The sequence below is a fragment of the Anabrus simplex genome, chromosome 1 (genome assembly GCF_040414725.1).
Source record: "Anabrus simplex isolate iqAnaSimp1 chromosome 1, ASM4041472v1, whole genome shotgun sequence".
Taxonomy (NCBI): Eukaryota; Metazoa; Arthropoda; class Insecta; order Orthoptera; family Tettigoniidae; genus Anabrus; species Anabrus simplex.
This window is the reverse complement of record NC_090265.1, coordinates 418,740,595-418,767,921: the sequence shown is the minus strand read 5'-3', so window position 1 is coordinate 418,767,921 and position 27,327 is coordinate 418,740,595. Positions and strand designations below refer to the sequence as shown.

General features: G+C 42.0%; 1 protein-coding gene across 1 annotated transcript in view; it reads right to left on the bottom strand.

Moving 5' to 3' along the window:
- Window positions 1-13,570: 13,570 nt before the first annotated feature.
- LOC136856886 (U-scoloptoxin(16)-Er8a) overlaps window positions 13,571-27,327 on the bottom strand; it is a 28,963-nt gene continuing 15,206 nt past the window's right edge. The window contains exons 2-3 of the mRNA XM_067135107.2: window positions 26,403-26,544; window positions 13,571-13,834 (exon numbers count right to left, since the gene is read on the bottom strand). Of these exons, the coding sequence (XP_066991208.2) occupies window positions 13,729-13,834; window positions 26,403-26,544 (248 nt within the window). The 3' untranslated portion in view covers window positions 13,571-13,728. The remainder of the gene's footprint in view (window positions 13,835-26,402; window positions 26,545-27,327) is intronic.

Below are 27,327 nucleotides of genomic sequence, written 5' to 3'. Positions count from 1 at the left end.
TTCAGACAAAACCACAGTACTACCACGGCATTAGTTAAAGTGACAAATGGCATGCAACTAGCGATAGATAAAGGACAAATGACTATACTTGTTCTCTTGGAATTAAGCAAAGCCTTCGACTGTGTAGATAAAGACATATTACTCGCTAAACTTAAGGCGCTGAAATTTTCATACAGCACTTTAACCTGGGTACAATCCTATCTTAGTGATCGTCAGCAGCGCATATCAGTGGGAAACGATACATCTTCGTGGCAAACCACTAAGGTGGGCGTGGCTCAGGGTGGAGTATTGTCACCACTTCTGTTCTCATTGTACATGAACGACTTATCTGAGATGCTGACCAATTGTAAATATTACCTGTATGCAGATGATATTCAATTATGTATTCACACAAAGCATAATGACTTAAACAATTCAATCACTAAGTTAAACCTAGCAAATGTTAATGACTGGACTAGCAGGCATGGCCTGAAAGTGAACCCATCAAAATCACAGACCATCATGATTGGCACGTATAAATCTCATGCCAAAATACAAAACACATCTATACCCAGTGTTACGCTCAGTGGAATACTAGTAACATTTAACGATCATGTAAAGAACCTTGAAGTAGTATTCGATAAATATTTAAGATGGTCGGAACATGTCACAAAAATTTGTCAAAGAGTATTCTATTCCTTACATTCTGCAAAAAGGATGAGGGACTTCCTTCCAAGAAACACAAGAAAATTATTAGTTCAGAGTCTAATATTTTTAATATTTGACTACGGTAGTTTATAATAGTATGAGCGAAACACTTTCATGTCGACTACTTCGACCCTACAATGCTTGTGCTCGATTCGTATTAAATATCCCAATCCAAACTCATATTAGCCCTTTCCTCTCTCAGCTGTCATGGCTAAGATTGACTGAACGACGTAAATACCACGCTGTTTCCCTTCTCCACAATATTCTGCGAACATGCAAACCAGATTATCTTAGTACAGACTTTAAATACCTCTCCCTTTCCGATAGAGTTCCCTGAAGCTCATCCACACGTTCTCTCTTGTCCATTCGCATTCACCACAGTAACTCGTACAACAACTCATTCATACCTGCTACCATACGTTCCTGAAACTCAATCCCAGCTGAAATTAGAGGCATAGGCAATCCGAGGCTATTTAAAAGGAAATGTTTAATGTGGTACTCAAATATGTAACAAGTAGATCTCACTAACGTAAAAAAAGTAATAATTAGTTCTTAATTGTCGATAAGGATACAAAATTATAGATGTTAAGTAAATTCATTTTAGTTATTTTTAGAAATATGTGTAAAAAATTATTTTATGTACATTATTCTGTATAAAGCTGTTGTATAATGTGGTTTGGCATAATAGCAGGCTTCATAGCCTGAGCTCCGCCATATAAGAAAGACAATAAACTAAACTAAACTAACACTAGGAATTGTTAAAAAAAGAACAATTTATACAAACCTTGTTATTTAATACCCAATTCTTTTCTTTAATTTCTTTAAATATTAAAAGAATACTTAGCGAAAATGCCCACAAAATGTCACTCGACGCAGCTAACCGATTTTTCAGCACCACAGTAAGTAGCACTTTCCCCACGCCCTGCTGGGGTCGCTGGTGCGAACTCTGTCACGCATGTGGACTTAACCTCTGTATTATGGCTGGATATCCTTCTTGACATAAACCGCATGTGGAGGGATGTACTGTATTTACTACTAGCTGATTGCCCGTTCTGTCGTGTTATCATTTATTTATTAATCACAAAACATCGTAGTAAGACAGCCTTACTTTTCTTATTTAACTTACAAGAAACACTTGTGTAAAATGTCATCCCTGTACCTTTGTAGGGAGTGTCGATTTAGTCATACTGTATTTTAGGTAGTTACCACAATTTCACCCCATTTATCAAAAATATTGGAATAAAACTCTAGTTTATCTAATTAGCTTACAAGGAATACTTTTGCCAAATTTTAGTCCTCTAACTTCGTGAGACATGTGAGAATTAATTATATTTCAAATAGTCAGTTACACCAGCTTCACCCCATTAATCATAAAATGTCGGAATGAACCATCTTCTACTAACTAGCTGAGAAAATCATAAGTGCCAAATTGCAGCTCTCTAGCTTCGTGGGAAGTGTGATAATTAAATATTGTAATTAAGGGAGTTAATCCTATTTCACCCCCTTAATTACAAAATATCGGAATAAAATATCCTTATTTTCCTTAATTTTTTTTATAAGAAACACTTGTGCCAAATGTCAGCCCTCAGCTTCACGGGAAGTGAATGATTTAGCGATTTTGTGTTTAGTGTAGTTACCCCAATTTCACCCCGTTTTATCACAAGAAACATCTTTGCTTTCCCTGGTTTGTTTGTAAGGGACATATGTGGCAAATTTAAGCTCTCTAGCTTCGTCGAAAGTGTGAGAAATAAATATATTATAAATAGGCTATTTACTCCAGTTTCACCTCTCTTAATACCAAACATCGGAATGAAACCTATTCACTTCAACTAATGGGGTGGAAGGACATTAGTAAGCGAATAAGTTTGAACGGATCTTTTAAAAGTTTTTTGCTAGTTGCTTTACGTCGCACTGACACAGATAGGTCTTATTGCGACGGTGGGACAGGAAAGGGCTAGGAGTGGGAAGGAAGCGGCCGTGGCCTTAATTAAGGTACAGCCCCAGCATTTGCCTGGTGTGAAAATGGGAAACCACGGAAAACCATCTTCAGGGCTGCCGACAGTGGGGTTCGAACCTACTATCTCCCGAATACTGGATACTGGCCGCACTTAAGCGACTGCAGCTATCGAGCTCGGTCTTTTAAAAGTAGGAGAGATCATAGTATGAAGATCAAGTTGGAATTCAAGACAGCAAATTGGGAGAAACCCTCATGTTTTGAGCTAACAGAGGATTTAGCTGCTTGAACTGGGCAGTTAAGTTAACTGAGAGTTTAACAGATTGTTAGTCTTAACCAATGCTGATTAAATGCTAATTTGGTTAACTTCACTGTTAAATATTTTTAACATACAGTTAAATGTTAACTGAAGTTGAATAAACCGGGCCTTGTGTTTAGGGCAGTTACACCAAACTCACCCTTTTTTAATCACAAAACATCCGAATAAAACATTAATTAGCTAATTAATTAGCTAATTTTAGCCTTTTGCCTTTGTGAAATTGACGATTTTGTGATGATTTTGTGATATTGTGTTTAGGGTTTTTGCCATGTGGAAAAGGCAAACTACAGGGAATCTTTTCGTTTCGCGAACTCTGCTGGCACTTAAGCTAAACGTCGCAGTTGATCGAGTCTCTCTTCTGAGAATACGGAGTGAATTTTTCACGAAACGTTTAAGATTTTCAGAGGTGTGTCTCTTTATATGACTAAATCTCAAAAAGGTGTCTCGGACTATAGCCATCCAGATGAAACTCTAACACTTACAGCGTCTCGATGTCAGTAAAGCAGTAACGGTCTTTCATACCAGACGGGAAGCAGGCTCTTAACTTCGGGGCGTGGGTTGGCGACCACGGGGCCCTTAGTTGAGTCCTGGCATTGCTTCCACTTACTTGGGCCAGACTCCTCACTTTCATCTATCTTATTCGACCTCCCTTGGTCATCTCTTGTTCTTTCCCGATCTCGACGGTATTAGAGCATCCGAGTCCTAGGGAGTCTTTCATTTTCACGCGTTTCGTGGTCCTTGTCTTGTTTTGTTCAATATTTTCATGTTTTGAAGAGTCGGACCCCTTACAACTTTTCCCTCTGATTAGTGTTAGTATGGAATGGTTGCCCAAATGTACTTCCTCTTAAAAAAATAATCACCACCACCACCACTTTCATACCACACGTTTCTCTACAGAAGTAGTCCCTCCTCTGTAGATCATTGGTGGAGTGTGGCCCAGGATCGTTGGTTCAAACACGACAGAGGCTGTCAGATTGTAGAAAGGTGTAGAGAAAGTCTATTCTGCACTCCAAGTTGTACGATGTCGCCAAGTAGATTCTCTCTGGTGATACATTTCAGTGTTTACTCGACAGCATTGTTTAAAACCCATCCGTTGGTCACCCAACGGATTTCCGAATGCTGAAGGCAAGCAGCCCAAACTGCCCGCACACGGTAGCTGAGAAATAATAACATATGGTTTTCCGTGGTTTGCCCTTTTCATGCCAATCAAATGCTGGGGCTGTACCTTAATCAAGGCTACAGACGCTTCCTTCCTACTCCCAGCCCTTTCCTATCCTATCCTATCCTATCCTATCCTATCGTCGCCGTAAGACCTATCTGTGTCGGTGCGACATAAAGTAAATAATCATGTATAGCAAATTAACCATTATTAACCTTTATACGTCGAGTGTCGCGACGGAGACACGTGACACTGCAAAATCTGCAGGCAATCTGGTCGGGTAGCAGTCGTATTGGCAGGCTAGGACCCTTTATAGGCTGTTCTGTTGCGAGTTTATTTTTTTTTTTCTTTAGTGGTAGATTTCTTTGCATATGAAAGATAACTATAATACCTACGCTCCTAATCTTGATTTAATTTCTGTTGATCCTCTCGGAGCATAGGGCTTCCGCAAAACATGTCCATCTAGTCCTCATGTTGGCTAATTTCTTCAATACATTCCAAGCCTTTAGCATTTCCCATTCCTAGGCACTCCTCCTCAATCGTCTTCTTCCAAGACGTCTTCGGGCGGCCGTGATTTCGAGCAACTTGGGGCTTCCAGTCGAGTGCTGTCTTACCAATCGCTCCAGTGGGCTTCCTAAGAGTGTGGCCTATCCAACGCATTTACTTTCCTTTCTCTGGATTTCAATTGGCTGCAGATTCATTTACTCCCATAGATCTTCATTTGATATGAGATCCGGTCATCTTCTGTCGATGATACCTTTTAAGCAACGATTCGTAAAGACTTGCAGTTATTTAGTAATCTTTCCACTTTCCGCAACCGTAAAAGAAGAATGGACTTAACATTTGTATTATAAAGTCGTAACTTAGTTCTTCTATGAATGTTTCTATTCCTCCATATAAGATACATTTGTACCAAAGCAACATTTGTTTTTCTGATACGGCTCTTGATGTCTTCTTCCGCTCCTCCACTTGTAGTAACAATATTCCCATGATAACATGTATAGACTATGTATCATCAATCCTGAAAGTGGCCCTCACCGGGCGAGTTTGGCCGTGCGCGTAGAGGCGCGCGGCTGTGAGCTTGCATCCGGGAGATAGTAGGTTCGAATCCCACTATCGGCAGCCCTGAAGATGGTTTTCCGTGGTTTCCCATTTTCACACCAGGCAAATGCTGGGGCTGTACCTTAATTAAGGCCACGGCCGCTTCCTTCCAACTCCTAGGCCTTTCCTATCCCATCGTCGCCATAAGACCTATCTGTGTCGGTGCGACGTAAAACCCCTAGCAAAAAAAAAAAAAAGTGGCTCTCAAATCCTCGGACTTATTAATATTTACTTCAAACCTAGCAGCCTTTGCTTTGCTTCTCCCTTCAGCCGCTTAATCTCCTCTTTCACATCTCCGAACCTTTGAGCCAGGTATGAAGATCTATCTCCACTGAATCCCCTTTTTCCGAACTCTATTCGCTTTCCTCAACACACAGACCAACACAAGTAGGAAGAGTGTTGGAGCCTTGTTGAACATCTGGAGTTACGCTCCAAGTGGATAAGTGAATATAGTCCACTCAGTGAAGCAAATTACCCCTCTCTGTCTCTCAGGTTACTGCCCAGTCGCATAGGGAAAGATAAATTTGCTTGCTTCCTGGACTTGTAGGTTTCCTAGGTGCATTACAGTTCACATTAGAACTGCCTCATAGATTACACTGACCTACAAAATAAAACCTTTTTTCTTTCACAAGAACTAAATTAACCGAATTTAAGTGTTTTCCATGCAGAGCTCAAGTATGCTTCCAGATTTTTCCATAGGGCAGATTTTGTTTGTGACACACGTTTGAAGTTTTGTATAACATAGCACTGAATGATAAATGTACACCTCATTTGGGGTTATCTAAAAAGTTGCATGTGATGATTTTTTGCCATATTTTACTTTTGGGGTTTAGTAGTGTCGGCCATCATACTAGGACTCCATTTGCCTTCGTACCTCTTTTTTATCGTAGAGATCTGCTGATGAAACGCTCAACTTGTTTATCACTTGATGATATAGATGTTGATTCCCATAGGGAACTTAAAATATGTGTCCTGAATGAGGTGTGCTAAGTCCCAACTGACGAGCCCAACTTAGCACACGAGGGCGAAACGCAGGCAACCAAGAATGAGTTAGCTGGAAAATTTATAATGTCCAATAACGGACCATTATATTGGTATTATAAATTTACTCATTCAGGACAAATATTTTAAGTTCCCTATGGGAATCAACATCTATATCATCTAATGGCCAGGCAGGCATCAATTTTTGGAAATGAGACATAGCTCGCATAGTGCATTGGCACTGTTGGTGGCTTCAAGTAGCCTATGCAGTGGCCTCCACGGTATGCACTAGCCTTGCGTCTTGGGAGGTGTGCTAAGTCCCAACTGACGAGCCCAACTTAGCACACGAGGGCGAAACGCAGGCAACCAAGAATGAGTTAGCTGGAAAATTTATAATGTCCAATAACGGACCATTATATTGGTATTATTGTTTATCACTGACAGCCTCAACATTTTCTGAGAAGTATAGGCGAGAGTCCAAGAAGTGAAGTTTAAAGGACATGTTGCATTCCATAGCTTGGTATTATTACAGAAGATCACTCAATATCCCATGATAGTCTTCTGCTTTATGATTTCCAAGAAAACCAGAACACATACTTTTGAATGATTTCCAAGCTTCTCAAAATTTTCATCATTTATTATTAAACTTATTCTTGGCCCTGTGAAAATGCCTTTCTTCATATGCGCATCACTAACTTAGGGGAAATTTGGATTTCAAATACAGAAATGCAACAGAATTGTTATCAACTGCCTTTACAAACATTTTCGTAAGTCCCAGTTTTATATCCAGGGGAGTTAATGCCCTTATTGAGCATTCTCCTGAGGGTTATTTAATGCATTTTTTGTGGTCTGGAATAAGAGATTCGCGTTTAGACCATTGTTTCTTAATGCAACGAGATCTGCTGTCCCATTCATATAAGAAACAGCAGAACTTAGCGTATCCAATTAGCAAAATCACAAATAATGCTGTGAACTTCAAATCTCCACAGATCTTCCAGATATATTTTGTATACTGGATTGTTTGGATAGGTATTTTCATATTTCTATGTTAGTGGCATGTACTAGAGGTAATGATGGAAATCCATCTGTTATGCAGGAGTACCAGCCTTCAAACTCACTTTAGATGAGTCTATAAACAATCGGCACTCATTTGACTGGTGTTGATGTCCAAGACCCCTCCATTACTGAACAAACATTATTACAAATATCTATGCATCTTTCCCTTTAAAGATGTAGTCTTCCAGATTACTATTGCGACTACGATAAACGCTGTATCTTTGTTGAGTATATTCCAACCTTTGAGCCTGGGACTGCAAACTTCAGCCAGTTTTTTAGACAACTTTAAATCCCGAATAAGATAACTAAGGTCTTCTTGACTTAGGTCCTGAAGAACAACTTGCTTCGAATGTTGGAACACGTCTCTCATAGCTTTATTCATCAGTAGCTACCACCATTAAATAAGTACTGCCCCTACTGTCTTGCGGGTAGGGATTGGTTCCCCAAAGCTAACGGAAGGAAAACCGAACACGAAACCTCTGCAGCGTCCAACCCGTATCGGACGGCTTCAAACAGCGTCCGCTCCCCATGTTAAGTTGCACAGGGCAGCTTGCGTGTCATTGATGACAGTAAGTTGACGAGGTCGGCTCCTGTCGCTAAGGAAGCTACAGCCCAGAGAGAAAGACTAACAGGACAAGTTATAAAACTGCTGAATGTGTTTCCAAAACATAGTCTGGAATCACACAGAAGTTTACTGAGAAGAAAAAAATGTACAACTGTGATGTATGAGACCATTGTGAAGATTTATGTGCCACTTATTGCGAGAGACGTCACGGCTATAGGTCAGTCTTGTATCAACAATTCGTCCAGCAATATCTCGAACTTTCGCATCTGAAGGAACAGAACATTGCTGATAGGAGGACAGCTATCTACAGGACAAACTCGGTATCAAAGCATAGATGAATGGAAGTAATCGGACAAATTTCAATGAAAATAGAACAAGCTGAAACTGTCACATACCAGGCACCACCAATATCTAATGAATCCGCTATCTCACATTTGTTGACTGAATCAGTTCAAACAGAAGGTGAAGGGAATCAAAGTGAAAGGTGATGAGAAGGAAGAAGAAAACGATATTATTCAAACCAAGGGCTACAAAATTTCCAGGAAGCAAACGCTTGTATAAAGGACTGTGCCCTAAAGTCAGTTCCGCAGCTTTGTAAACATCATAGATCTGAAGGACTGCTTAAAAATGTGGTTTGTGGCTAACCGCAGAATACTAGCGACGCAAGTCGTTATCATACAAAGCTTTCATGACCTTGATGCAACCGTTTATTGTACAGGGTGTATAAAAAATCAGGGATGCTCTCCGTGCTATGAAAATGATGATGGTGCAATCGGATTGTAGGAGAATGTTTTTCGAAAAAAATGAGATTACTTTGGTTACTTCCGGGTGCGCGGTTCAAATTGACATACTCGCAGTACTTGCTGCGCCAAAGCGCAAAGCGCTGTCCACTGCTGTGCTTCAGGGAAGGGAGGGGACGTAGGGGTCGGTAGATACAGAGTGGGTCTCGACGTGTATAAGTGGCCACGACTGGTCGGTGGTCCGAGAGCTCTACACTCTGACCGGCCAGCCGAGCAGAGGAGGGGTGGCCAAGGCTCTACCGTGGCTCTACGCCTCTGCATTCGGCAGACGGGGCAGGGCTGGACCTCACGGCTGGTCCCAACCGATGGCTATCCTGAGAATGGTTTTCCGTGGTTTCCCATTCTCCTGCACTAAGGCGAATGTCAGGACAGTTCCTAGTATAGGCCACGGCCGACAACCCCCTCACCTTCTCGAAGCATCTCCTTCACCATAACAAATTTCCCGGCCTGAGAGACACCGTCACCGTCTCAGAGGCCCGCCTCCCCCTTCAGGGAGGAATGAAAACATTTTAGTAGTAGTAGTAGTAGTAGTAGTAGTAGAGAAGTGGGGTGTATGGTAGGAGGAGGCAGAGATAATGCACAAGTTTCTTCGTTCGAGTCGCGTAGAATATTGTCCTTATCTCTTACAGGCAATATGCACAGTTTGTTTATTAAGTAGCCTTAATGACACACACATTAAGATATTCTTTTTTTTGCTAGGGGCTTTACGTCGCACCGACACAGATAGGTCTTATGGCGACGATGGGATAGGAAAGGCCTTGGAGTTGGAAGGAAGCGGCCGTGGCCTTAATTAAGGTACAGCCCCAGCATTTGCCTGGTGTGAAAATGGGAAACCACGGAAAACCATCTTCAGGGCTGCCGATAGTGGGATTCGAACCTACTATCTCCCGGATGCAAGCTCACAGCCGCGCGCCTCTACACGCACGGCCAACTCGCCCGGTCACATTAAGATAACACAGTAATTAAGATACACAGGTCAGTCAAGGAATGCACCCGATCATTTCTTCTCGTCTGTTGGCCTCAGTAACGTTCAGGTGAGGGGGAAAGACATACGATCTGAGCAAGTAAATAGTCACCAACAATGTCGGCTTAAATACTGACACTAAAACGATACTGAAAAGTGCGCACTACTATCACATCACGATTTTCTTCCGCCTTCCTTCACGAAGGATGAATGATGAGGTTGGCGGCGATTAGGGTGCCGGACGCCATAAATCAGTGTGGTTTCTTTCCCGTTGCCATCTGCTGTGTCTTAGGCTAAGTGCATATCAACCATTTCTTCGTTAGTGCACTGAAACAGAACCATCCTCACCTGCTTATAGGTACCGACAACTTAGTAGCTAATACGGACACACACACTGTCTACTGGGGCTGGGAAGTGACTGCGCTAAACGAAGGAGAAACTTGTGCATTCGCATCGAGCAGTATCTCTGTCTCCTCCCGAACCCCTTCGCTTCCCTTTCCTTTCCTTCCGTCCACTGAAGCACAGCAGTGGGCAGCGATTTGCGCTCTGGCAGATTAAATTCGGTGAGTTCGACAATTTGAATCGTGCGCCCGGAAGTAACCTCGTTTTCTCGAAAAGAAAATTTTTCTCCGCCAATCCGATTGCGCCATCGTTCACTACATAACACGAAGAGCATCCCTGATTTTTTGACGATATAATTAAGATACACTCTGTATAGTGTGTGCCATAATAATAATAATAGTAATAATAATAATAATAATAATAATAATAATAATAATAATAATAATAATAATAATAATAATAATCAACATCATCATCATCATCATCATTTCTGGTGGAAAAATTCATGAGAAACATGATATTAAGTCCAGTAAATCAAATCAGAAGCCAGCATGGGAAACACACATGGAAATCACAAAGAAATAGACATCGTGACATTGCAACCCTTGTGGAACACAAAGAAGGAAATTCCAAGTGACGAATCCACAGAAGGGCATACAAGATAAGACCGGAAAATGGGCTACATACACAGTATGGCCCACAAAATATCCATGTATATGATATCCTTAATGACTTCAAGCAGAAATTAAGTGTTTTTACAAATAGTTTTAAAAGGTACAAAGAAAATTACCAACGGAAACAAGACAACCCACAATTTTGAAGAAGTCAGAGACCATTTTATCGGAATTGAAGTTGTATTCCAACACCTGTGAATCTCCCAACTAGGTTTTAAAGAGTTCTGGCGAGGTGCCTGGCCCAAGTTGTACCTCGGCTCTCCACTATTGAGGAGATGCCAAGTAGAATAAAAATGATGGCATATAATGAGGAAAAATGAAATCCTCAAGGAAGTTATAGCAATACTTCAAAAATGGAAAGCTTCAGATATTGATGGATTACACAACGTTTGGTTTAAGAATTTTACAAGCTCACAGGCAGTGATTCTGAAATTCATTAATTAATTCTTAGTACATCCCATACGCCAGCATATGTGGGTGAAGGAATAGCATTCATAATACCGAAGGAGACAAATACAACCAACCCTACCAAATTTAGGGCCGTCAATTGCTTGAACGCCTTTTATAACGTAATGACCTCTGTATTGCAAAGATCGTGTATCAACTCAACACCGCGATAAGAATGAAATACTCACCTAAGAACAATCAGGTTGTAGGAAGGGTTCATTGGGTTATAAGGAACAACAGACTGTCATCGACAGTGTGATTATGAACAAAACCACAAAGAAGCTGCTTACTAGTAATATCTGGATGTTCAGTATTGGTGTCCACAGACTGCAAGGAAACACACGATCTTATTGGAAAAACTATATCGCGTAATTGCCATCAAGTATAATTTGGTCAAAATACCATTGGATCCGTACTGCTCGTACAAACAACAGGTACAAATAGGAACATCTTGACTGACAGAAACGTGGCACGTAACAGACCAGATATTACGCTATGGGACCGCATCACCCAATATATTTGGATGGCAGATATTACAGTGCCCTGTAGTTCAAATATTCAGTCATCTTATCAAACGAAACTACAGAATAAGTCAGATCAGGCAGATGGGTAGCTGAAGCTGCTCCAGGGATTGTTTCACGTTGTTATGCACCAGTCCTGTTGCTCCATGCTCCAGTCACAAATGGTAGCATCGTTACTTGGTTCACTCACCATTGATCTTTAACCAATCTTATGTCAAGTACCTTTATTTCGAATACGAATTTCTGAACATATGTTGTGATAGTACATATATCACACCCCCGAATTATATGTAGAAGTTAGAGATATTATTGTCAGTATTCGATTTATTATTATTATTATTATTATTATTATTATTATTATTATTATCAGTATTTCATTTGTATATTTTGCCATTTATATTTATAAGCTGGAAGATATCCACATATGTAGGTATGAGTAATTTGTTTTGCATGAGTGGGAAAACATTGCTTTAATAACTCTGGTAATTTGAATGAGTCATATGGCTACCCCAGTGTCTGTTGTGATGTACTTATGTCGGGTAATTCCATGAGTCATATATATATCCCAGCCTGATGAGATGAGCTTGTTGTTGTACCAGGGAAATTCGATGATTCATGTAAAACTCCAGAGTTTGTTATTGTCTTGGGAGGAAGAAGTAGTTCAAGGCTTGGTCTTGACTAGAGATCACTCATGATTGGTGGGCAAGCACCAATCCAGACGTATCATCTGAGAGGAGGGGGATGTTGATGTCTATAAAGGTTGATCATACGGCGGCAACCAAGGACATTGTGAAAAAGACATTGTAAGAAACATTGTAAGGGTGATTGTAGAGGTGATTGTAAAGGAACTAGAAGGAAGATAACTACAACTACAACTGACGCACTGTACGGGAAGGAAGTGGTGCTGATACACGGTACTGGAATGACACGGCTGCAATGGACTGGACTTCAAACGTTCGTGGAGCGTAGTCTTGTTATGTTCGTGGAAAGTGGATGATTGTGGAGAGTGCTTGCGCATTAAGTATTGTAGCACTTGTGGCGGCCTAGCATTATATGTTGGTGAAAGCTATCTCAGACTTTCCATAAATTTATATGTTGAGGATCGACAGACGTGTGTATATATCTTTACAACAAGTGTTAAAATATGTGAACACAGTAGTACAAGGTACAGTATCTGTGTGATGTGATAACTGCCGATTATGAGAATCGGTAAGTCGAATTGATATAGAGACAGTGAAGGGTATTTATCTTCATACATGTACATTCTTCATCGGACTATCTACAAATTGTAGCTTAGTTCTCGCTTTCGTTTTCCCACGATTTTCATTATTATTGTTGTTGTTGTTGTTGTTGTTGTTGTTGTAAATATGGAGTCTTCCAGCAATATTTTATGTGTGTATTATATGTATAATGTTGTATGTTGATGAGGTGCTCATGCACGGAATTTGTTAAGAATATAGTTAGCTATTTTAGAATCAGTGTTATTGATGAACCTAGGTGCAGTTCCTACCTAATTAGTCGTTTTCAGGAGGTTAGGTAAGGCCTGCAGCAGATGTACCAGTACGCAGCATTATGTACACGCCCTGGGATATAAAGTTTATCATGCTCTTATCTAAATTCGAGGGATCCATTCTGGTGAACTCTGGCGCCCATACTACGGACATTTTGGTTAATTATGCTTATTAATTTTATTAAGTTTTTGAGTAATTTTATTTATATATTTTTATTTATTTATTTATTATTATTATCATCAAAAAGTTACAATGTGTAACCTTACTTTCGTCCAGGATATTCTAAAAACCATCCAAAAATTTCTTGCATCTCTTCTTCAGTAAAAATTCGAAACGAGAACATGTATTATTTTTACTTTCGGTCAGTTTCTTGAAGTGAATGTTCATCTACAGTATAAACAAAGCTGATAGTTATATTAAGGAATATAGGAGACAGAATCAGCATTTAAAATGCCATACCAAGTGGGGATGTCAATGATTAGAGATATATTTCTTGGTAAACATAATGATTTATTTGCAGAGACGATCCAGAAATCCATGTCTCAACCAGTTACAGGAAGCAGAAATGATTTGGTGTCTAGGGAATAACATAGTGAATTGTACAGCACACTCTTCACTTCTTACAGATTAAAAGCAAACTTCATTGTTCAGTTGTTGGGACACTCCACGCTTGGACAGCAGCGGGGGTAACTGGCCTTATGGTTGCCTTCCTTCAGACTGCATGGTGGCTTGGGGCGTTGCACTGGGTCACAACTGGAATAGAAGGTTGATTAAAATTAGCACTCCACTGTTCATTCTAAGGCATTACGGACAACGTTTTACTATGAGTGGTTCAAATGTTATCTTGTGTTGGAGGTGCTGAGACATTTGTGAAAGTTATGTTACGGAGTACTCTGTACTGATTTGTCTGATCGAACCCGTTACCTGAGAATCCATACATGCCTATTACTACTAGTTTTGAGAAAACATGGAAAACAGTGCGCAGCTTTTGAGTTTTGGTCTTTTAGTCTGATTTTCACACAATTAATTTATAAAATAATTTGTGATATTCCTGTTTCTTTATATCTCTCTTTACATAAGAGTGATGTGGAGGCTAAGAGTGTCTGGACATGCGTGGTTTCTCAAATCAAAAGGAACTTTTAACTACCAAAAACAAAAGAAATCAGCTTATTTTCTATCAAATGATTACACAATATATTTAAATACAATACAGTGTGATATTTAAATACATGAATAATTTATGATTTTAAATCTGTCCCCCCACAACAGATTTAATATTAAAATTCTCAACTTTTATAATTTTTACCTGAACTATGTCTTTCACTAATCAATCAGGTACCTATTTTAACGGTATACGAGGAGAATATCTAGCATGTCTTTTTTCAAGTTCGTGAGGTGTATTATCCCTGTTAACAGTTATCCACGAAAATATATTTTTATACAGTAGAAGCTTTTAATTTCATCCACATGCATGAGATATGTTTGAAACTTCTTCACATATTTGATTATTTTCAAATTAATAGACAAATTACTTTCTGGGTGTGCTTTAGAGTGGGTAATGATGGAACTGTAGATGATGTAGACAGCCGGAATGTATCGACTTACCAGACTGTCAATATACTGTACAGTGGCGATTTATGACTTCATGTGTGGAGAGGACAGGGACAATAAAATTAAATGCACATACGTACTAGTTTTACCAAATTAGAGTTAAGATGTATGCTAATAACTAATAATAAAGCCACTGTTTACTGCACAAACTTCCGCGCTTATGCTTCGAAGGAGCCACACAAGCAGCTCTCGGCACATGTACATCGCATGGCCTGTGTGGCCAGCATGAGGGTGGCCTCTGCTGAATTTGACTTCTATCGTAGCAGGTTTGGTTATCATGGCAACAATGACGTAACGCGCAACGTCCCAGGAGGCCTGGCCATGCCTGGCCAACACCGCCACTTCTCTCATTGTACATATGAACATACAACTTTTTTATTAGCTACGCGGGAGGAATTCATACAAAAGGGTATGACATTTGGCCGTGAACTTCTGATAGGAAATAAATTAGGTCCTCGGTTGCTTCACAGGTATATCTGAATGCTTCCGAAATACTAGTAAAATGAGAGAGGCCTTTCATGCCTCCACCGCAAAACCGCCCCTGTATATTTCTGATATTTTTAATTCCTTTTCTTAACTACAACTTCACCGAGCTCGATAGCTGCAGTCGCTTAAGTGCGGCCAGTATCCAGTATTCGGGAGATAGTAGGTTCGAACCCCACTGTCGGCAGCCCTGAAAATGGTTTTCCGTGGTTTCCCATTTTCACACCAGGCAAATGCTGGGGCTGTACCTTAATTAAGGCCACGCCCGCTTTCTTCCCACTCCTAGCCCTTTCCTGTCCCATCGTCGCCATAAGACCTATCTGTGCCGATGCGACGTAAAGCAACTAGTAAAAAAACTACAACGGCCGTAAAACACGCCAAATAATTTCAGCTCACCTCATCTCAGACACCGTATCAGGAAACGGGACTAAGGGGTAGACATATATAGGTGTTAAGGGTATACGTGTAGATATTTCTTGTAGCATTAGAGAACGATGTGTAATAATAATTTCGTGTGGCTATTTCTAGCCGAGTGCAGCCCTTTTAAGGCAGACCCACCGATGGGGGTGGGACCCTCTGAACCGAAGGCCAGGACGCTGACCATTCAGCCAACGAGTCGGGCAGAGAACGATGTGACGAACCACTATATATAACTTTTAATAATCCTTGGAAGTTACTTTCGTTAGCAAAGGGATACAATATTTTTAGAATAGTTAATATGCGTTGTTCTTGTGAATAACACGCAGTTACGTACAGATGCCGCCCACCCTCATCGGAGTGTCTGCCTTACAAGGGCTGCACTCGGCTAGAAATAGCCACACGAAATTATTATTATTCTTTCGATAACAGGCAATTTATGCGCCAACTTGACAAACTGGTCTCTGTTTATGTTTAAGAGCAAATGTATTACTCTAAAAGCTGAACGCAACTGATACAATGCCACGAGATGTTACATAACATTCTTGTCAAACTGGTTTTATGTTTAAGAGCAACTGAACTATTATAGCAGCTGAAGGATGCTCCTAGGGTATGTCATGTTACGTAACATTTTTGCCAGACTGGACTTGTGGTTGTTAGTATTTTGTTTCCATCTTAGTCTTCCAAACTTCTTCCACTGCTTTTATTTGATCACCTTCTGCATCGCATAACCTTCTGCATGTGGGTCCAGCTGTTGGGACTTCAGACACCCCTGGTCATCGGTTTCGGGCACTGGAGATGTATCGAATTGTCGACGTTAATCCTGGTTATTTTGCTGTTACGTCCGTTAGGAGATTGTGACATATGTGGTCATCAGCCCCGTGCTCTAGTGAGTATGAAAATGACCTGAAAACATGTGTCGGTGCGAGGTCTGTACGAGCGTGCGATATAATTGTTCGAACATAAGGATAGGATAGGCGCTTCGGGGCGTGAAATATGGTACGGTCCCCGTTTTGCATTGTATATCGGAACTGAATTATCGAAGCATATCGAACGTTTGGTTTCAAGCGAATAATGGACATGTTATAAAACTAAATAAGGGTACCTATATTCGTGCTTCCTGCCGGGCTAAGTGGCTCAGACAGTTGAGGTGCTGGCTTATGACTCCAACTTCGCAGGTTCGATCTTGGCCCAGTCTGGTGGCATTTGAAGGTGCTCAAATATGTCAGCCTCGTGTCGGTAGATTTACTAGCTCGTAAAAGAACTCCTGTGAGGTCGCCGTCTTCAAAAACCGTCAAAGTAGTTAGTGGGACGTAAACAACATTATTATTTCGTGCTTCCAAATGAAAAGCATACGTGTAATGGTAAAATAAAGCATTATAACTCACTGCTGCTTTTGCAGTGCTTATTAAACGTATCAAAATAAAAGTTGTCAGTCTGAGTTGTTCAGACTGTTAAAGCACTGGTTTCTTGGTCCCAACTTAGCAGGTTCGCTCCTGACTCAGTCCAGTGGTATTTGAAGGTGCTCAAATAAGTCAGCCTCGTGTCGGTAGATTTACTCGCACGTAAAAGGAACTCATGCAGGACTAAATACTGGCACCTCGGCATCTTCGGAAATCTTAAAAGTAGTTAGAGGGACGTAAAGCAAATAACATTATTATTATTATTATTATTGTTGTTGTTGTTGTTGTTGTACCGGAGGTACATCCATCCCGTGCATTTAAATTAAGCGCCTTTGACAACGCCATCTAGAACTTGGTCGTCAAACTGTTTGATACTGGAAGTTTGGACATTCCTCGACAGATGCCGCTACTATCAACTTTCGGGTGAAGATGAACTACTAATTTTCAAAGTAATTTTGTGCGTCAAGATTTTCTAACTTGAATTGCTTATTGGTTGTTTTTGGTATTCTAAATGTATCACAGTATGAGGTTACAGCTGACTCATCCCCAAGAGCTTTACCTGGTTTTGGTCTTACGCGTAGTATTCCGTGATTAAATACTGCGGCTGATGCTGCCATGTGTGACGTATATTTCATCTTTTTTTCCCTCCTAAACCACGCATATTTTACTATTTTCTTCCCTGTCTTTCAGCTCTTGATGACCTAATAATAATATAAATAATAATAATAATTGTTTCGGGGATACCGTGGAACGCAGAGGCGAAAGAAGGTGCGGAGACGAATGGGCGGATATAGAAATGTCAGAAGATTAATTTAAAACTTTAAATTTGGAGCGATATTTCTTTTCCTTTTTTCTCTTCTCTTTTTAAACTTTACACTTTGCTAAGCAAATAATAAGATCAGGTACAAAATCTAGCTCTTGTGCTTGGGTAATAATATTCGAGAAATCAGAATAATCAACTAATCACCAATTAACAACCTTGAGCTTGAAGCTCCCTAATTACAAATTTTACATGAGCACTACTGCTCCTTTCAATCAACAGTCAAGGAGATGGATCTCCCAATTTTTACATCAGTGGAAAAGCTCCTTTGTTCTACAAATTTACACTTTAGGAGACTATTCTCCAAAATTACAAGTTCCAGCCCTATCAAAGACACAACCTACATTTAACAAAACAAACAGTATTAACTGTCTTATCGGCTGAACAGTCTAAATGCCTTAAAATGAAATTAATGAAATTGAGTTTAACAGAGGTAACAAGTACCCATTCTACATGGCATTTAGTAAAACAAAAGGTTAAAGTTACTGGCCGAAAAGGAAAAAAAAAAAATATTAGGAGGCGAACACTTGCACTCCTTGGAATTCACATGAAAATACTTAAAACCCTATGTGGGCTTATGGCACGGCGTTACAGAGGCTAAGCCTTTACTTCGGAGGTGACTACATGAAAGAAAATTTACTAAAATTAAGAGATAAATTTAAAGGTTACAAAATCATAGTCACCTCAATATCAAGTAGAAACAGAATACAAGAGGGTTCCTCACTCGTTATTCCCTAAGTTGGATTCAGTTCTTTAGACCAGACGTCATCACGTAGTTGCTCTAGGGAGCCGGTGTTACTTGCTCCGCTCGGGACGGGTGTTTGTCACGTGACAAGAGAGCAGCAGTCAGGCGGGTTGCATACCGTGGCCGTACTGTACTTGCGCCACTGGCCTTCAGTACATACTACGTCATGCACTTCCCCTACTTCCTCCCCTACGTGTTCGCTAAGCTGCTCTCGTTCCTCCAGAGCGGGAAGCAAACTGTCTCCGAAGGCATTTCGCTCTCGATTGACGATGCCTGCTTTAGAATTGAGTGAGAATTAACATTAAGAAATAAAAGTTACAATGCGAAATGAATTTGAAACCTTCCCCTCGAGCTAGCTTTCAAAGACCATCACACTGTTAAGTAGACAGAGCCATTACCTTGAGCTGGTGGATCTCCCGAAGATGGACGAGGGAGCCCTCCCCCCCCCCCCTTGCTTCCGCTACGAACACACTCTACACTGTAGCAGTTACAAAACCAACACGGCCCGAAATGTCCCAGCTTTTATAGTGGAGAGGAAGGTTCCAGGTTTCTCTGGGCCTAGGCCCAGATACACCCACCGTTCCTATTGGTTAATTTAATAAATGTCAAAAATATATGATTGGTTACTTAAATAAATGTACAAATATTCTTATTGGATAACATATTAAGTTGGCGGGAAAAGATAGAAGTGTTGATAATTTTGGAATACCCAAAACAACCAATAAACAATTCAGGGTAGGAAACCTTGACGCTCAAAATTACTTTGAAAATTAATAGTTCATCCTCACCCCAGAGGGCGCAATATAAGTTGATAGTAGCGACATCTGTCGAGAGGACGAAGTGTGAAAAACAGGTTTTGTGTATAAACATAAAAAATACACATCAACAAATCTGGGAAACATAAACAAGGTTACACGTGACAGATATATAGCTATTAACCTGGCGCAAGGCGGACGGTCACTTTGATGAGTACCAGATGAGTTATCAAATTATACACAATTCACAGATTCGAACGTATTTAAGAGGATTCCGCCACAACTACATCCTACATTTTAATATGATGGTGCTAATAACAAATCGCAGCAGAATACGCTGCCGCGCATTAAGACGACCGTAGAATACACCAGAGATAAGACATAAGGCTCCAGTAAAAGAAGAAGAAGATGGTAACGGGAGCCACATAGTCAAGCAGACGTAGCCGAACACAGCTCACATTACTTACACAGACATAAGAGTGGTATGGTCGTAGGAACTACAGTCGTAATAGTAACACTCTGTTGTAGAAAAAATGAACTAACATACAGTAGGGCAGCGGTGCCCAAACGCTGCACAGTTCACAGTCTGTACAGTTAACGCACACTGACTTCGCACGCGTGAAGAGCTTGGTAGGCGGTATCTGCTCTCGGGGAGAGAGAGATAGAGACGTAATGTGGTGGGGAACACTGACCATAGAGTTGTCCAGGGAACATACCACGGTTCGTTGGAAGTGCTGCTGCAAACGCATTGCATTATGCCTGGTAAGACCCCCAATTAGAGTATGGTTCGAGTATTTGGGATCCTCATCAGGATTTCTTCCTTCAAGAACGGGAAAAATTCCAAAGAAAAGTTGCTCGATTTGTTCTGAGTAATTTCCGACAAAAGAGCAGCGTTACAAAGAGTTGTTAAGTTTGGGCTGGAAAGATTTGGAAGAAATGAGACGATCTGCTCGACTGAGTGGTATCTTCCGAGCTGTCAGTGGAGGGATGGCGTGGAACGACATTAGTAGATGAATTTTAAGTTGTGTCTTTAAAAGCAGGAAAGATCACAATATGAAGATAACGTTGGAATTCAAGAGGTCAAATTTGGGAAAGAAAAGGAGTTATGGACTGGAATAACTTACCAAGGGAGATGTTCAAAAATTTCCCATTTCCTTGAAATTATTTAAGAAAAGGCTGCCACCTGGGCGACAGCCCTAAATGCAGATCAGTATTGATTGATTGATTGATTGATTGATTGATTGATTGATTGATTGATTGATTGATTGATTGATTGATTGATTAATTGATTGATTGATTGATTGATTGATTATGGAAAGCAATCAAAAATAGAAGAAGTGGCAAAATTTGCAATCTTTTAAGAAGAACTTGGAATTACAATTCTTTTTCACGACCGACGGAAACAGTTCTCAATGTTTATTATGCCATCGGACTATCGGCGGACACCGGAAATTTACTATCGAGGGTTACTACTGTATAACGCTGTCCACAAAGCAGAATATGACACGTTAGTAGGCGAAGAACAAGAAGCAAGGCTAAGGAATCTGAAAACACGTGATCGCAGTCAGCAGGAAGATTAAAACGTAAGTTAAACATTTGAAAATATATTTTAAGATTCAGTCTTCTGCTCACAACAGCAGTATGTTCAGTAATGTCATTCTCTCCTCCTTTCAGGAAAATTATCTCGACACGCCGGCATTAAGAGCTAGTTACAACATAGCATTGAAAATAGCGAGACTGGTAAAGCCATTTGCGGGTGGCGAAATGGTGAAAGTGTACTTGTTTGACATAGCAAAAGTTCTCTGCCCCACAGAAGGCAGCAAGTTTGAAAATGTCCATCTTTCCCGCCAAAAAGTGACACGTCACATCTGTGCTATGGCTAGTGATGTACGTCGTCAATTAATTGATGCGGTAAAGGATTTTGTCGCCTTTACAATCGCCTTGGATGAGTCCACAGTTACATCAGATACTACACAGTTAGTTATTTTATTCCGAGCGGTGGACAGTAACCTCCATGTGACAGAGGACCTTTCAGATACGGTGTCCATTAACAACACCAGCTGCAGTCGGTTAGGATTGGAATAAACTGGTATCGGTTACAACGCTAGGCAACAAAAGGGATTCATTGCCTTGTTACGATATAAAATTGGGCGCAAAGAGACCAAGTTGCCCGGCGTTCATTGCATTTTGCACCAAAGCGCTTTGTACGAAGTCAGCCAAGTTAGGAGACCTCGTGGAAGTCGTTGCACGCACTGTAAACTACCTAAGGTTAAAGGTACCACGGCTTGACGCACCGGCAGTTTAGGAAGTTTCTGAGAGGAGATGAAGAGTATGATGACACCATGTACCACAGTGACGTCGGTTGGCTTAGCCAGGGTAAGGTTTTTAAACAGAGACTCGCGATAGTTAACTTAAATATGAAAAACAAACATGAGTCAAAATTAAAGATCCTCAGTGGATAACACACCTTGCGTTCTTGGTTTATATTACCAATCATATGAATGCTCTCAACGTTGCTATGCAAGGTAAAAACAATGTAAGATCTGATATGGTCGGGAAAGTGAAAGCGTTCAATAGAAAACTTGTATTGTGAAAGCCAGCTCAAGTGCGGGAACGCAGCGCATTTTCCAACGTTGGACTCTGTTCGTGAATGTGCAGCATTTGAAGACTATATTTTAGTAATCGTAGATATCAAGGAACAATCTGCATAATGATTCCTCTTCTAAAACAGTTACGAGTCAATTCACTGTTTCAGTCGATGATGCTCCTGTTCACTTGCAGATGAAATCTATCGATCTCCAGTCTGCCACACGCCTTCGAGATAAGTTCTTCCTCGTCAAAAGTACGAAAGAATTTTATGAACATTTCCCGCGAGTAAACTTTCCACGCCTCTGTTACGAGGCTGCTAAAGCTCTCTCAGTATTTGGTTCGACATATGTTCGTGAGAGGTTTTCACTATAATGAAATTTCGCAAGCCACGGTTGCGTGCGAGCTTGAGAAACATTTTGCGCTTGCCTGTGTGCCGTACGTTTGTGCCGGACATTATTTTCATCATTATTTCGACAAAGCGTTGATAATATAATATAATATAATATAATATAATATAATATAATATAATATAATATAATATAATATAATATAATATAATATTGGGCTGTGTGAAAATTTCGGACTGAGAAAAGATGACTGCTACGACTAGATGCCTGGGGTGTCGTACTGTTGTTAATCGGCTGGGAGGGTGAGCGGTATTCGTCTCCCGAATGGCTAGTCGAGTCGGTCACGCTGGGAGAAGCAGTTCCGGAGGGGTGGTAACCTTTATGTTCAAGCATGAGGCCAGCTCACTGCAGACAAAGGACGAGCTGACTGTCGTAGCGGAAGGACGTACGTGCCTCTCGCTCCGCTTTCTCTCTCCTTGCCAGGTGCTCTGTACTTTTCAAGTATCGGCCAGGCACTTCTACTTATTAGTACATCTTCGAAGGAGCATTGTCTGAGCTGTAGCACTTTTCAGTGCTCGCTCTTTCTTCTGTTTCAGGATTTCTTACGGTAGGACCAGGATGGAGAAGCTATCAGTTCCAGCGATACCGGCCGACTACAACCACAAGGGAGCAGTGGCGAAACTACAAGCGGTGCTCAGGTTGTTGGACGCCCCCCGATTTTCGACGCCCGTCGCTGGTGGTGTACAACCGGTGGGGGAAGAACACCTACCGGGGAACGAGCGACATAATCGATCTCCTTAGTGTGATCGCTGAGTTCCTGGGAGAGAAGATCACCGAGCTCATCGGCGAGATGATCCCTTCCTGGGCGGTCATCATCCGCCCTAAGGACGCACGCCGCTTCGAGGTCTACGCGGAGCTGGTGTCCCAACTGTACCAGGTCGCCCAGCTACCAGGACTCAGGGAGAAGCTGGATGCCTGGGGCAACCACGAGGATGCAGCCACCCAGACGGAGCCGAGGACCGAGGACGACGACGGCGGCGCTTCCAAGCGCCGCGACGGCACGACCCCTCTTGGACCGCTGTGCTTTACGAAGTACACGCAGACCAACAAGGCCGCCAACCAGGATCGTCGACCACCTACCAAGGCGAAGTGGTCGCAGACACAGGCCTACCAGGAAGGGCCTGTTACCCGGGCGCAAACCAGGAGAGCAGCACAGCAGTGGAGAAGGACGCCCCCTGGCGTTCCGAGGCTGTTGCCCATGCCCAGCCTGCCTGCATGTCTGTCGAGCTGCAGACCTCGATGTGCGCCCCCCAGGACAGGAAACGCAGTCGAGTGTTAGCACCGACCGACGCCGCCGCCAGCCAGGAGAAGGAAGAAGACGGCGACGGAGCCTGCATGTCTGTCGAGCTCCAGACCTCGATGTGCTCCCCACAGGACAGGGAACGCAGTCAAGTCTTAGCACCGACCGACGCCGCCGCCGCCAGCCAGGAGAAAGAAGAAGACGGCGACGCAGCGCAGCCACCAGCTACCCCGGGGTCACCAGACCGGCAGGAGGGCCACCAGGACGAGGCCTCTTCCCCTGCCGAGAAGAAACCCCCGGAAAGACGACGACGCCGGACCAGGAAGCAGAAGGCGACGCCGGCCCACCAGGAGATGGCCGCCCAACCGCAACCCAAGACTGCTCCCAGGACAGCAGTCAACCGAGGAGCCAATCAGGAGAGGACCTCAGCGGGTATCGGCAGTCAGGTGAGAGTGAAACGTCCACCTCAGCAGCTCTTGCAGTGTTTCCGCTGTCTGAGGTGGGGCCACCGTCAGGTCAGCTGTGGGCTCCAAGTGAGGTGCAACCGCTATGGTGGTGATCACCAATACACGGCCTGCGCAACACTTAAGGAGGCGCCGGTGTGCGCCAATTGCGCGGGGGGCCACCCAGCCTCCCACCGCAGTTGTCCAGTCTACCGAGCCATGGCGCGGGCGGAGAGGAAGGAGGCCCGGTGCCGTGACCCACCCCCTTCCAGGAGGCCCCCGCCTCGGCGGGCTTGGCCTCATTCTCCGGGATCGGAGATTGGGTACAAGGTACCCCAAGGAGGTGGAGCCGTGCGACAGGCTCTAGTGGTACTCGACGCATGGCTCCGCAGCCGGCAAGGACCGCGCTAGTCACTGCAGTGCTCAGACGGACTGATCCCCTGGCAGACGGAATGGCGAGGAATGGGTTTATGACTTGTGCATGTTACCTGTTCCTAACTAACACAACCTCTGGTCTTTTTCCAGCCCACATCCTTGCATGTTCTCTCAAAAGACGTCAGGTTTTACATGTAAGCTCTTTCTTCTTTCTGCCTATGTGGTTTTTCCCTGACCCTTCAATACCATACATCAACACCACCTTACCTAACACAAACTTTTGCCGTGGTAGCGAGTCTGACTCGGAAACCGGCAGATATCACTTCCCACTTCTCCCTGCTATCTCTTTCTTCTTCTTAGAAATAATAGCATGTCGGAGGCCATGTAGATTGAGTCGATGGTCACGCGGGGGGAGCGGGCTTCGTGGGCCCCCCCCGAAAAAAAAAAAGCTCACTGCACAGCATATCAGTGTGCTGCACAGGTGCGACTTTGTGGCCACCGCTGCAGTAGGGCCACGGTAAATCCAGGTGAACAGTAACGAGACTATCTCGAATAGAAAAACACGGACTTACGAAAGTACACGAAAAGTCTGTGTACACGAAAAATTTACTTATGTTAAACATTACAGCACAGTAATTTAGAAAACAAAAACATGCAGATTGCCTTACACTAAAAGAAATTTTAAATTGTCTTCTGTAAATTTAAAAAACGTACTAGGCAACCTACTTAAACGTTATAGTTCCTGCAATAGTTCCACGGCCGCTTCCTTACCATTCCTAGGCCTTTCCTATTCCATTGTCGCCATAAGACCTATCTGTATCGGTGCGATGTAAAACAAAATTCTAAAAACGCCTCGTATTTCCGTCTTAATCCAAATCTATATACAACACACTACACTGCAAGCCACCACAAAACCTGGAATAGTAATATATCCCTTTACATAGAATTGGTGTCGGGAAGGGCAACCGGCCGTGAAACTGGGTCAAATTCACTTTCTGTGCCGACCCCAACAAACTGGGATTAAGAAAATTAATTCAAATATAAAACAGGTTATAGTCTTTTATCTCCGTCAAAGATCACGTAGACCGCAGGAGAAATGAAAGGCGACATGGGGTAAAGCTGTTAGTACACACCCTGTTGTAGGTTGAGTGAACCCCATGGTCATCTACTCGCAAGAATGAAATTTTACTCAACTTTCTGAAAGAGAATCCAACCTTCCACTTCAGCGGATAATCCTTTAAGGCCTTATTTTAACCTATCAAGAATATAGTAGGCACATTCAGTAGTTACACACGAAGTTCATTAGCCCAGTCGTAACACAAAGGAAGACACTCACTGAGGAAATGATTTGCTTGTTTATAGTTAGCAGGCCGGTCGCCGATTGGACATTGTTAGTGCCACCTTAACAAACCAGGAAGGGGTACCAACCCAGAAAATGACATTTATCACAGCTAAATCACGTTCCGAGAGGCAGAGCTAGATGGAGCGCAGTATAGGTGAAAATGGGATAGACTAATATTGTAGGATAGGCCGTAGGTCATGTCATAATAATAATAATAATAATAATAATAATAATAATAATAATAATAATAATAATAATAATAATAGACAGAGATGAATTCAGAAACAAAATTAGGAACACAAAATTTATAGTAAATGAGAAGAGGAATACAGGAACATTGTGGACAGAACAAAGGAAACAGGAGCACAGGCAAAGGATGAAGAGATTTTGGGAAGAGAAGAGGAAGAAGGAAAAAAGTGAAAATTGTGTCATCATGAGATATTCGAGTTCAAACACTGTCCATAAGAAGGAAACAAGTGAAAATTGTGTCATCATGAGATATTCGAGTTCAAACACCGTCCATAAGGACAAAAATGATATGGATGAATAATAATAATAATAATAATGACGTCTATAGGATGTCCCTTCAATTACTGGATTTTAGAGAATTTTCCCCTGAACTGCGCTCTAAAGTCATCTTAATTTCTGGCCTGGAAGGTTGGAAGTGCTGTGTAAGGAGTAGGACACTCACCTGGTAGCTCTGATGATGTACTTGCCGTTCGTTTTGCCCTTGTGACACGAGAACTGGACACATGGCTCCTTGATACGGTGCCAGGTCTTTCCGATGGCGTAACCCTCGTTTCTCTTGGCGTCGTAACACTTGCCACGGTGATCTGTAACATTAACGGGCGAGGAACATTTTTATTGGTCAAGAAATTGCATTGATTTGAATTTGTACTTGTATAATAAATTTATATAATACGGAATGTAAGAGAAATTTATACGGAAACGTGATGGTGTATACGAAGTGTATTTGCTACAGCATGGTACAGCTGTCGACGTCCTGTTATTGTCCAGAAGGACAAAAGTTAGTGTTTTCCGTTTTGCATTACGTTCGACACGTGACGAGTGTTTGTAAACTCGTACGTAGTGAGGTTGTTTTCTTTTGCGACTAGAAGCAAGCCTCTGTACTGCGGCCTGTGCTCTTACCTATTGTATTACCCTACAAAAATGTTTTACAACAGTTCCTACAGCACGTCGGAAGAATAAAAATGGTCTTCACGTATACATTGCAAATACAGTTCTGTGCTATCAAGTATGATCGCGGTGCAGCATTCCCTTTCACCCTGTACATTTCCCTCTTTAATCTGGTGAAAGAATTTGATGATCCCTACTACTTAAAAAGAATGTTCATGTAGTTCACTTTCTGTGCCCCACGCTGTCATATGTTTGCTGCTCGTTTTCTGTATGGTAACTTTCAGTTTTACACATGGGTTTCACCATAATACAAAACCTACTGAAGATATCTGTATGTTATTTTCAGAAGCGTAGCCAGGATCAGCCGATGGGGGTGAGGGTGGGAGGTGGGTTGCAGTTACAAAATGATGGTAGAACACAATGGACGTACACGAATGACTTGTCATTATGAGGACAATGATACTAGTGAATTACAGGTA